This window comes from Carassius auratus, chromosome 8 (genome assembly GCF_003368295.1).
Source record: "Carassius auratus strain Wakin chromosome 8, ASM336829v1, whole genome shotgun sequence".
Classification (NCBI taxonomy): Eukaryota; Metazoa; Chordata; class Actinopteri; order Cypriniformes; family Cyprinidae; genus Carassius; species Carassius auratus.
In genome coordinates this window covers 13,994,324-14,007,103 of record NC_039250.1, presented here as the reverse complement: position 1 = coordinate 14,007,103, position 12,780 = coordinate 13,994,324, and the positions used below count along the sequence as shown (strand labels likewise).

The 12,780-nt window shown below is 38.4% G+C and overlaps 1 protein-coding gene across 1 annotated transcript in view; it reads right to left on the bottom strand.

Annotated features, from left to right (window-relative positions):
- Positions 1 to 1,234: 1,234 nt before the first annotated feature.
- Positions 1,235 to 12,780, bottom strand: part of LOC113107365 (adhesion G protein-coupled receptor A2) — a 77,522-nt gene continuing 65,976 nt past the window's right edge. The window contains exons 8-19 of the mRNA XM_026269817.1: positions 12,234 to 12,398; positions 11,940 to 12,138; positions 11,290 to 11,439; positions 11,041 to 11,202; positions 10,578 to 10,778; positions 9,612 to 9,801; positions 9,187 to 9,395; positions 7,652 to 7,779; positions 7,276 to 7,399; positions 6,337 to 6,485; positions 4,721 to 4,810; positions 1,235 to 3,693 (exon numbers count right to left, since the gene is read on the bottom strand). Of these exons, the coding sequence (XP_026125602.1) occupies positions 2,253 to 3,693; positions 4,721 to 4,810; positions 6,337 to 6,485; positions 7,276 to 7,399; positions 7,652 to 7,779; positions 9,187 to 9,395; positions 9,612 to 9,801; positions 10,578 to 10,778; positions 11,041 to 11,202; positions 11,290 to 11,439; positions 11,940 to 12,138; positions 12,234 to 12,398 (3,208 nt within the window). The 3' untranslated portion in view covers positions 1,235 to 2,252. The remainder of the gene's footprint in view (positions 3,694 to 4,720; positions 4,811 to 6,336; positions 6,486 to 7,275; positions 7,400 to 7,651; positions 7,780 to 9,186; positions 9,396 to 9,611; positions 9,802 to 10,577; positions 10,779 to 11,040; positions 11,203 to 11,289; positions 11,440 to 11,939; positions 12,139 to 12,233; positions 12,399 to 12,780) is intronic.

Genomic DNA, 12,780 nt, shown 5'->3' with positions numbered 1-12,780 from the left:
GTTATATGGTTTTTGATTTGGGAAAGGGAAGGACTTAAGGTCTTTAGCAAAATTTGGTCTTTGAATGTTTAACAATGTTTAGGGAGATTTCTGGCTTGAAGGGGAAAAAGACAAATGGGAGGCTACACAATATCAAATAAGCTCCAGCTTCTTTGGCATGCAAATATCCCTGAACACACTTTAAAATAATTTTATTTTAATCAAAGTGTAGCTAAAGCTAAAAACAGGCAAAGCTTGTGACTTCATCATGATGTGATCTAAAAATAATGGCACTACAGTCAGTCTCTGATAGCTTGTGGGCCTTGGAAAAAAATAGTCCGTGCAAAGATCTGAATTCCCCTTTTGCTTTTGTTTGGGATTGTCCAGTCTTTGCTTTCATGAGAACAATACATTTTGACACTCTTGAAAAACAAAAGACCTATTGAAAATAGTTATTTGTTATCCCAAATTATTTGTTCCTCAGAACTTTGCATAAGCTTAAGGAGTACTAACAATTCCAGGTTTATTAGTAGTTCTTCTTGCTTACCATTTGTGGGAAGAACAGTGCTCTTTAATAAACAAAACTTGCTCTATGTATGGTAATAATCTGAAGAAAAAAGCATAGGAGATCTAGCTTTGATTGCTATTGTGCTTTTAGACTAAAACAGAGTTTATAAAACTGATTAGGCCGATCCTCTGTAAAATACTGATATCATAATATTGCATAATGACAATTACAATTACATCAATATTAATACTGATATGTATAATATAAATATCTTATTATTATTTATAAGAATATGCCAAATGCTCTCTTCATAACCTGAACCAAGTGCTAAAAAAGCCCATGTTACACATGGAACTACAACAGAACATGTATGGACAAACACTTGCCCTTCATTATCAATCCCTTGGTAAATCTGGAGTGACATCCGAAGCAGCTGTCACTTTGTTGATATCATTTGTCCATCAACAGCATTCATTATCAGTGCATTTAAACAATGGCAGGAATGGCCCAATAGAGGGCATTGTTAAGCAACATTTTTCCAAATGGTTACTATTTGCTAAAAACTGCATGCAATAGTTCACTTTCTGCTGAACGACATCAGGAAAATACGAACGACATTCCCAGCAGCAGTTAACGATGGATGGAAATGTTGGGGATGGATGCATAAATGGCAAGTCTTCGTTTTCTACATTTGTGTGGGACTGATGTCAAAAGCTGCTTATTAGTGCCAGAGAGTTGAATTAACACTGTAATGGTCAAACAATACATACTTAACACAATGTACATTCTTACAGACATGCAAATGAAATAGTGTAAATAAAAACATATGAACACAAATACAAAAACACAAAGGGACTGAACAAGAAAACTTAGGTAACAAGCAGACAGTCCTCCATCCTGATCAATATGCATAGTCGGAAACAAAGATCAACACAGCTAAATGGTTAAACTTTAGGTTCAGATCCATTGGCGTACGCTCAAACAGTTTGTTAGGTTAAGTGGTATTACAGGAAAACACAAGTAATCAAAATTATTTTGCATATTTTGTCAAAACAACTCCTCCACCACTGTCTTTAAAGGAGTCAGATTTTGCATACACACCCCTTATTTTTTTCCATATAAAACAGCCTCACACAACTTCTCCTTATTAGCATGCTTAGCATTAGCTCTTAGCATGTTGGACGGTTCAAACACCTTCAAAACGTACAAGCATATGTGGTTCCTTATAAAAGAAGTCTCTTTCCTGTTCAGAAAAAAACCCTGATTGAACCAGCCTAAGCTCCAGTGTTGTGATACTTGAAACTGGAGGAAACAGGACTCTGAAATCTGTCTTGTGTCTGAGTCTGAGTTAAGACAATGACCTGAAGAGGATCTTGAATGCAGCAAGGTTTCCAGGTACAGTATGTATGAGTGTGCACAGACTACAAATGTATCCGCAGTATTAGTAACTCATGTAGTACTTGAGATCAGAATCCAAAGAAAAACCATAAAAATATGAAGGCAGTCGTCTAGTCTTAAGTTCTACAACACTTCGAGGCTGGTTTCCTGGTCTTAGCTGGTTTAGCCAGTCTCCCAGCCAAGCCAAACGGATGTTTAGCTTGGCTGATAAGTTTCCAAAACCAGCCAAGAGAGCAACTTAGCCCTCAAACCATCTTAGACTGGTTTAAGGTATATTTTTCAGCAGGGTTGTGGAGAAAGAAATCCATGCTTTGGCTCCTGGCATACAGGTCACACCTTCAAGAAACCCTTCAAAGTCTTTTAACTATTATACAGTGGTCTCGCTCTTCCATACCCTGCTTTTCATACCAACCGAACCCTGTGATTGGTCAGTTCCACTAGTGTCCAATTCCACCACAGATCCCTTTAGTGTTCCATTTGGTGCTGAAACTGTCGTCAACGAGGCTGTCGCAGTGACATTTGATGCCATGTTCAGAGGGAACGAGCTCCGCTTGGACTCTCTCTCAGCCGTGATTGCCAGTTTAAGATTGTCTTTGCTAGCACTGCGCCGTTGGGCGTTCTGCTGTGTGGTGGACCTGTTTGCCACTGAAGGCAACAGGGGAAAAGGTTTTCTACTTCCACTGCTACCTCCATCGCTACCTTCCGAAGGGCTCGTCGCTAGTCCCTCCCCTCTGTGCCGCCCATTGGTCAGAAGGCCGTTCTGACCCTCTGAATGGCTATTCCTTAGACTTCCATTCTCACTGGAAGCATGTTTGTGTAGATGGTGGATGTTTGATTGCTCTGTCCCGGAAGGTCCCAAAGCACCCATGCTACCTCCTCCACCTGCTCTAAGTGCTTTGAGGCGGTAATGCCCTCTCCCATCCCCTCTGTGATGGTATTGGGCATTGCCACCCCTTGTTCTACTGCAAGCCTTCCTTCTTTGAGGCTGCTGGATGGGCAGTAGACTGGGTGGCAGATTGTTGGCCGGCTTGTTGTTCTCCGTGCTCGTGCTTGTGTTGGTATTGGTTCCCGTTGGAACTCGGGCAGCGTTATTCACATTGTCCTGTGTCACTTGATGGAGGTTGGTGAGTTTGCAAGGCCCGGCGGCAATGCTCGTCGTTCCACTTTGAGTAGAAGATGACCTGGCAGAAGAAGATAAATTGTTGGTGTCCGTCGGCAGATGGCATCCTATAAAAAATTGGGAGCCCCTTTCCGAGGCACTCTGGACGCCTACGGTGGCAGTGCAAGGGTGGGAATAAGCTGGCATGGGTTGGGAGCGATGGTACCCGGGGCAACAATTTAGCCATGCTGCCTGGACATCCAAACGCTTGAAACAGTGATGGAGCACCAAGAAGATCCCTAATCCGGTAGCCATTCCTCCATACAGGCAGCTGAAGAGTTTCCGCTCTCTATCTACATGCCAAACGGCCATAGCGCCGCAGCACCACAGCCCCACAAACACAAACTGCGTTGCCACCAGCGCCAAACACTGGACCTTCAATGAGTACTGGTCCTCCACCGTCATCCCAGCATGCACCGGGCCCGCCACAGAGTCCGTCGAGAGCAGGCTGGTGCTGCCACTGATTGCTGGTTGGCTCTCAGGCAAGGTTAAAGGCTCGGAGGTGGAACAAGGAGGATCTTTGGACTCTTGGAAATTTCGGCGCCTCAGGCAGAAAGCAGTGCACAGGAAGTAGATCCAGGTCACGAGAATGATCAATCCAGCTGGAATGTAGAAAGCTCCGAAACTGGACTGCCACACCAACCAGCAGCTGCCGAAAGGTCAAGAGCAGTGAAAAATGTCAGAGAGGGCAAAGGCGGTAATTAGACAAATAACAGAAACAATGCAAACTCTGTACAAAACGGACAATTTTTAAAAAGCCTGTAAGGGAGCAGCCCAGCTTGTGTAATAAATCTGCAACAAGTATCAGACAGTTAGTGAAAGAACGGAAGCTAATAAAAACTCAAAGTATGAGCTCAGATAATTTTATTTTATATTAAGTGTCGCCAGTAAGACTGTAATGTGACAAAAACACCATACCATTTCTAACAACAATATCATTGTGAAAAAATGCCTAATAACTGTATGATTTGCAGTACTGTCTCGTAAATGTCAAACACTGAAATTAAATTTGGGTTTATCTTTCCCAAATTTGTCTCATGAAATTCATGTTTTGCTTATCACTCATTATGTTTCAAAAAGTCAGAATGCATGTCAACATATTTACTAAAATACATATGCAATAGAAAATATTTTTTGTATATAAAAAAGTATGTATGTGTACAGTATGTGTATGTGTATGTGTATGTATATACACTACTTTTTAAATGATTTCTGAAGGATTATGTAACACTGAAGACTGGAGTAATGATGCCGAAAATTCAGCATTACAGAAATAAATTATATTTTGAGGCATATTAAAGCAGCATACCAATATTAGAAATTGAAATTATATTTCACAATATGACTGTTTTTTTTTCTTTTTTTTTTAATCAAATAAATACAGCCTTGATGAGCACAAGAGACTCCATTAAAAACATAAAAAATCATAATGATCCCAAATACATATAAATGAAACTGTATAATGATATCTACTGTAAATATAAATATAAAATTTGCTTTTGTTGCTAAAGTAATGACAGGTAAACCTGTGGAATGTTCTTTGACCTATATATCAAAAATCAGTGATTTAATGTTAGCATTATGTAGGTTGTTGATCATATAAACATTTAAAGCTAGACAAGAGCAAACTAGTTTTCCTAACTCAGTTTTAAAATGTTTTAAAACTCTGTACTCACTAAGGAATGTTGTCTCCATAGTTATTGATGTTTACAGCTGCAGTGATACCACATATGATGAGTGGGACCCCGCCAGCTATCAAATAAAATCTATTGAGGGAAACAGAGATAGAGGAAAGAAAACTGTTAGTGGTCAAGTGCTGACCATGTTAACATTTTAAACATATTAAAAAGTTCTGCAAAGATAGAAATAATGGATAGCCTAGCCTTTTAATGTTGTGTTGTCAATACATTAAAAGAAGAGATACAAAAAAATTCTCAAAAATGTTGTGTAATGCTACTGTCTGTTATATTTGCTACAGATGTTCTCTCTGGCCTTTGCCTTTTGCTTGGCATAAAGAAATTTGTGTGGTCTATACATTAGGCAGTTCTGTGTCACTGTCTGTCAATGAAGAGCCATGTCTGGGCTCCAGACAGTGTAGGAGAGAGGGGAAACATAACAGGATTTATCCCAGGAGGCAGGCGTGGGATCTGGCCAGACCTCCCCAGGGGATGTGGAGAGCACGGAGGTCTAGGGTAAAAACAGAGAACACAGACTAGAGGGAATGAATATATTTGCATACATGTCTCTAAGGACATGTGAAAGTTAGCCTTAACTAGTCCTATCCCTCGTTTGATTTACAACTTCTCTGTCCACTTTAATCTTTTTCCATTGCCCCCATTTGCTCTCTTTTTCCTCTGTCTGACTCTCCATAACAGCAGATGGGAATCAGCTTTTATCTGGACAATGGAGGTCTTTGATTAGTTTTTACATCATGGTGGTCCATTCAGTTTCTCTCAAAAGCCCATTTTGCTCCTGTACATGCCTATCAATAGTTTCTACTCAGGAAGTGCTAATTCAATAAGACATCTGCCCATAAAAATGTCAATGTTTCAGACTGATTTGAGAAATTTGACAGCCGCTCTGAATACTGCAAAAGCTCTGAATACTGCAAACACTTCCTTTTAAAATGATGACAAGAAACTTTTGATGTCGTCATCAAATGTGATGTTCACACCATTACAACTTATAGACTTTCAAACGGTATTGTCTCTTAAGAATGAACTCTGAATGTAAGAGGGATATTTCCATGACCTGTCTTATAAAACGCACATATTCAGATGCAAGGACAAGGGATTCTGTTGTCTGACGAAACCAGTTTCAGATCCCATCCCCCACTGAATCATTTCCGCCTTCCTCAAAAATATAGTGTGCACAGTGATATAAAAGAGCTTTTTTAAACCAATTATCACTATGCTAAGCTAGTATGCTAAACTGTTACATTGCTAATTGAAGGATAAGTGAAACTTCTGACTGCAGCGGTGTTTATTAAATATAGCTAATCCTGCCTAGAATGATTTCTTAGTTGTTTGGACAAAAACAATCACATTTCTCATTTGGACGGCAATAAAAAATGCCAACCTGTTTTATCTCATGTCCCTATGTAAAACAAATACAGTCCAGATAGGCCTATTGATTGAATTACAAATACTTTTTGTTCTGTGAGGGTTTTATGGGCACTGGGGCCATATTATAGAAAAAGAATCAGGTATCTAAGAGTGAGAAAGATACATTTAGAAAAACACCTGTTATTAATCATCTAACAGTTCCAGCAATCCATTAAGACTCAACTGACCTGAGCATGGGCCGCTGGGTTTGTTGTACAGCAGACTCTCCTTCTAGTTGCTGTGGAGTCGTTAATAAGGCTTCTTTATAGATGACTCTGGCACTAACTCCGATCCATAACAAAGTGGACAGAGACGAGTAGTGAAGAACAATCCCCACCTGACACAAACATAAATACATGAGTAAAACAATTAACACATGTAGAGTAACTATACATTAGAAAAGAAAATATCAGATAGTATTTTAATCTGTAGCTGATGTATTTTTTTTAGTAGAATGCTAAATAAAAGTTTATGGATTTCGTCTTTATTATTATTTTTCTTTACTGTTTTGCATTTGTTTTGTACTTTAACGCATTGTTTGCTTGTGAAATAACCTTCAAAAGCTTTGAAAGGTGCTTAAAGGGATAGTTCGCTAAAATAAATTAATAAAGAAAGAAAGAAAGAAAGAAAGAAAGAAAGAAAGAAAGAAAGAAAGAAAGAAAGAACGAAAGAAAGAACGAAAATTGTTTAAAACTAATTAATTTATTCACCCTCAAGATTTTCTAAACCTTTATGACTTGCTTTCTTCTGTAAAACAAGAAAAGAAGATAGTTTAAAGAATGTGGGTAACCAGACAGTTGATGGTAGCCATTGTCTTCCACTGTATTTTTTTTTTTTTCCATTCTATGAAAAAAAAAAAATACAGTGGAAGACAATGGCTACCATCAACTGTCTGGTTACCCACATTCTTTAAACTATCTTCTTTTCTTGTTTTACAGAAGAAGTCAATGGCTACCAGCAACTTTTTGGTTGGGAACATTCTTCAAAATATTTTTTGTGTTTAACAGAAGAAAGCAAGTCATTCAGATATGAAACAAATTAAAGTGGAGTAAATAAAAAATAAAAGTGTAATTTTCATTTTAATAAAATAAATCATTATTATTCCTGTAAGAGAAATGGGGACTTACTGCCTGGCATACAACTGGGTAGCCTGTCAGAGTGATGCCTCCAGCAAATACTGCCGACGTCATTGCGATGTGGAAACTAGTGTTCAGGAGGGTGTGCCAACTCTTCCTTGTGATTCTGATAGAGCTGATTGCAGAAAAAGAAAAGCAAATTTCATATGGATGTCCACTTCTAAGTTAACATGTTTGGCTATTCAAGAGTAATAACAAATGATGCAATGACATAACTGTATTACCCTGTAGCTACAGTTTGCATTTGTTTGTTTTTGCTTTTAGTTTTTGAGTTTTTAAATTCTGGGGTGTATTGACATACATTTGACAATGTAGTGTATGTTTTCAGTCTCAGAATTGTCACGTTTTAACAAAGTGAGACAAATACCTGTGATGCAATATATAGGTGATGATGATGGTGAAGAGACAGAGGAGCAGCACTGCAGTACAGGTGTAGATCACTGGATGGAGCACTTCCACTGGAATCAAAAGTGAACCTGGGAAATCTGGCATCTCCTGAAACATTGACAGGGAAAATGGAGAGAATCTTAAAAAAATTAAACATATGACTGTATAGCCGAGCTGTAATTCTAGGACACCTAACCTATAAAGAATAAGTGTAAGAAATACAACTTTTTTGGTTTAGATGCCATCTTCTACATGCTTCACAACTCCTTGTTCAAGCTCTTGGACCTCTTTACCTAAATTAATTACTTAAGACTTATGTGCCCTCTAGAAGCTTGTGTTCTACAAAATGTACGTCGCTTTATTGTGCATCCCAAAGAGGCGAATCAGTTTCACAGACTTGTATATTAAATGTTCCCTCCCGGTGGAATGACCTGCCAACTCAATCCCAGCAGCTGAGTCCTTAGCCATCTTCACGAATCAGCTAAAAACACCTCTTCCAACTTTATTTGACCCTCTAACACATTCTATTTTAATTTTATTCTTTAAAAAAAAACGAACACTACCTTTTCTAATCTTTTTGTATTCTTTACATTTGCTTTTTTATTTATTATACAGTTAAAAGTGAAAAAGGTTTCTACTGCTGATATCAATAGAAACAAATGGAATGAAACATTTAACCAAATTTCTCTGATGCCAGTACTGTGAATTATAGGTTCTTCAGTGCCAAGAAGTTTCAACCAATGCCCAAGATAGCCCATCTATTACCAAATTACCTCAATAACAAAAACAGTGTTGGACCTAGCTGAACATTTACATTCCTTTGTCATGATGAAAAAAAAAATGTTGCATAAAATATCAGTTTTTAAGAGGAGACCTATCCTTCTCAAGTAAAGGACTGACTATACAGTATACTCTTCTAAGTGTAGAGAGGGAAGGTTATCTTATTAACTAGATAAAACCAACCAAAACTGGGCTATTAATCGAGTTGTCTACTTTGCACTTGGTTAGCAACTACCCAGCAGAATGGATAAATAATAACCAATAACACTGATATATTAGACATTCCATTTCATTGTATGGCTCGGTTCCAAAACCTATCAAGCTGCCTTGAATTTTCCTACATTTCAAGGCAACATCATAACGGTCATAAAACCTTATACTTGACGACATAATAAGCAACCCAACATATCACTCATTTAGTGATTTGTGCAGAAGACTGGACTCTTGATTGAAACCAATGGTGTGTGGTGTTAGCATCCATTTTTTTTTATTGATTTAACATTTTTGAGGTCTGACTGAAATATCATATTAAAATGTGAAATATACAATTGACATTTCTCTTGCATTGTTGGACATCTTGGATGTAGTTTTCCACAGAGCTCAGCGCAATGCATTTTGGAATCCTCCATGAAGGATATGTGAGATGTTGTCCTTGAAAAAACATCCATTTAGAGGCATCAAAATTACAATACCCAAAGCAGGTCATATCATATCTGTATTTTATAAAGGTTTTACCTGAAGTACAGCGTAATTGCTCAGCACTGAGCAGCGAAGTGTAGAGGTGGAAGCATCACTATGGGCCAGCAGACAGCCATCCAGACTCCAACTCCCATGATGCTCCAGCGCCTGCAAGCTCCAGTGGGCAGCAACAGGGTCGTTTCCAGGTGATGTGTGTCGTAGTGACACGATAATGGGATCAGACTGATTCCACATGTTACAACCATCTGAAAAAGAAGGAGAGAGAATAAGCAGGAAAATTAACATCTGTGCTCAGGTAAATTTTTATTTCTAAGAATCAATGGATGAGTCCAAGGATGAATCATGTTGGTCTTCTCCCGAAATGCATGTACTACATCAGTATATAACCAGCTACTCAGAGCAGTGTAAAAATTTAATGAATGTTTTCAATTCCTTGAATGTTCGAGCTGAAGGCAACCCACCAAGGCCAACGTAGATAACTGGAGTGTTGACACCACGTCTCCGGGCAAGGTCTGAATGTCCTGTGAAATTGCTGGTAAATGGGAAGAATCTTCCATTGCGGAATGCCACAAACTGCAGCTTACAGTCAGGAGGAGCGTTAGGTGGAAATAGAGACGCCGGAAGAGACACTGAAGCAAGAGCCACTGCATTCTAGATAGAAAGACACAAGATCAAATAAGGGCCAACCAAATGCTGTACATTTCAGTGATTTTACCATGGCTAAATTGCTTGTTTTTATATGTATAAAACAGCAGTAGTAGCAATATGATGCCAATGATTATGACAATTTAAAACATTTTGCTAAGACAAAAACAAATTTTTCCCTCCGTAACACAAAAAGCTTCCCTTTGTGAAAAAAACACTTAAGCGTATTTTTAAAAGGAGTACTTATTATGGATACAATATACTTATACTTGAGTGCGAAATGAATGTAATGTGTTCAGGCCCTAAACTGCCCTAGTAAAAACATGAAATATATTTAAAATATATTTATTTCATAAAATAAATGCTTGGGACTTACTGATATAAAAATAATAATTAAACTTGATTTGGAGTACTACTTATGCACAATGCACATTTCTTAACATTAAGCCTAAAAATGTGTTTTAATATCAGAACTGATGAGGATTGTCTGATCTTTAGATAATCTTGCCTCTAAATGCAAGATATTCGAAGTGTACCTGAAGTATTCTTGCAATAATTCAACTTCAGCACATTTCAATTGTACTTCAGTATATCTTTAGTGGGACTTCAGCACTACTTCCACACAATTCAAGTGCATTACCAAATGAGTTGTTCCAATTTAGCAGACTTTAACTATACCAGTTTAGTATACTACAGTAACAGTACAATTTCGATTAAGTACATAAATGTGTTTATAGTATACTTAGCACAAAATGTACACTTGCACACAAAACATGACAAACCTTCAGATGAAAAGTGTTCAGCGAGGTGTTGTGTGTTCCTGTGGTGCAGCGAAATCGCAGTTGCTGCTCAGGAGACGATTCAATCCCATCATGCCCCTGGCTCCCCGCTGCCCCCTCTCGTCTCTGATAGACTGTGCAGCTCATGCCAGTAAAATGAGCAGGACGAATCAGGTGAGCCTCCATCACAATGTTACGAGAACTCTAAGAAAGAGTGGAAATATGCTGATTTGGAGCTCAGATGTCATTTCTCATTATTATTAATATTGAAGATAGTTGTGCTGCTTCATATTTTTGTGAAAAGCATAATACATACTTTATTAGGATTCTTTGATTAATAGAGCGTATAGAAGAACAGCATTTATTTAAAATAGCAATCTTTCTTAATTAAGATTTTTGATCAACTATATGCACCCTAGCTGAATAAAAGTATAATACATGTGCAATAATGTGATTAAAAGCATACTTTGGAGAAATCCTGTGCGTGAGAGTGCAGTTGAGGCCAGGCGAGAGTCTCTAGTGTGTAAACGACTGAACTGCAGGCTCTTTCCTCTCTCTGGGCTCGAGCCAGAATCTGATCATCTACCTGCATCAGGTTACTGCCCATTTCCACCAGCAACTCCGACAGCTGGGATGAAGGAGAGCACATTTATGTAAGAACAGTAATGCACTGCAATACTATTCTACGGTATACAGTATACAGTGTTCTACAGACCTCATGCAGTTCTGTCACATAGTCCATGAATTTGTGCATCATCTGAGCCACATAAAGAACATCCACCGTGTCTGTGAAACCGGCGGCCTCCAGAGTGTATGATCGCACCTGGTGTGCCAGAGTCACTGCGTTGGAGGCGTTGATGGGCATCTGAGTTAGAAGGACGGAATTAACAATGAATATAAAATACAAATAAAATATTAGAAGGATTTCTGAAGGATCATGTGACACTGAAGACAGGAGTAATGAAGCTAAACATTTTGCTTTGGATCACAGGAATAAAATACAGTACAGAACAGTTATTTTCAACTGTCAACAAAAAAAAAGTGTGCTTTACACTGTAGTATTAAATGTTCACTTGTGGTGTATTTCAAATCTTATAAGTACTTAAAAAATTTATTTGCTAACACCATAATAATAGCATGTTTCCTAACACACTTTTAAAATGTGCATTTTGTAATAATATCAAATGTAAAATTAACAGCATCAACATTGCACTTAAGTGCATTCTTGTAAAGTATATTATTTCAGTAATAAATACTCTTTTAAAAGGAATGCTAAAGTGTTCTTTTTCACAAATGCCTTACATATTAGTAATTTGCGTCACACTTGAAGAAAAAAAAACTGACTCTAGCTAGAATGTCTCTTACCAGTATGAAGGTATGCAGGACCCGTGTGATGTCATTAGTATAGAGGCACTGAGAGTAGTCTCCCTCCTCCCAGCGTCCAGAGCGGTCACAGTTTCGCGAAGCCTTCTTCTGCTCCACACCGCCCCCTATAGTTAAGGAGGGGTAGCGCAGCTGCAGACAGTACTGGTAGGAGGTGATGCCCGCCAGAGTTTTAGGCCACCTGAAGCCGAAGAGGTTAAACAGATGTCATAATGCCAGACTTTTCTAGATAAGCATAATTAAGCCACAGGTAAAGCTGTAGAAGAAGACGCTTACCTGAACTCCCCTCTGTTGTTAGTCACTCTCTGCTCCGGACAGAAGGAGGCGCTGTTCTCCAGTACCACTATCTCCACACTACGCGAGGCGTTCCCACGGCCCGTGGACACCACACACTCCCACTCACCACTCGCCTCGATGTGGACGTTTGACAGGATCAGCTCACTAAAAATTAACAGAACGCTATACCAGTTATAAAACGTATTGTAGAAGTGTGATTTTTCTGATTCAGTTATGTTATCCTGTTCTTTCTGTCCTTTCAGGTCAGTGCCATGGCTCATTTTTATTATTTCTCCCCATTTAATCCAATTTATTTTGTTTTATATATATATATATATATATATATATATATATATATATATATATATATATATATATATACAGTACAGAGACAAAGTTTGGACACACCTTCTCATTCAAAGAGTTTTCTTTATTTTCATGACTATGAAAATTTTAGAGTCACACTGAAGGCATCAAGGGCTATTTGACCAAGAAGGAGAGATGACCTGGCCTCCACAGTCACCGGACCTGAACCCAATCGAGATGG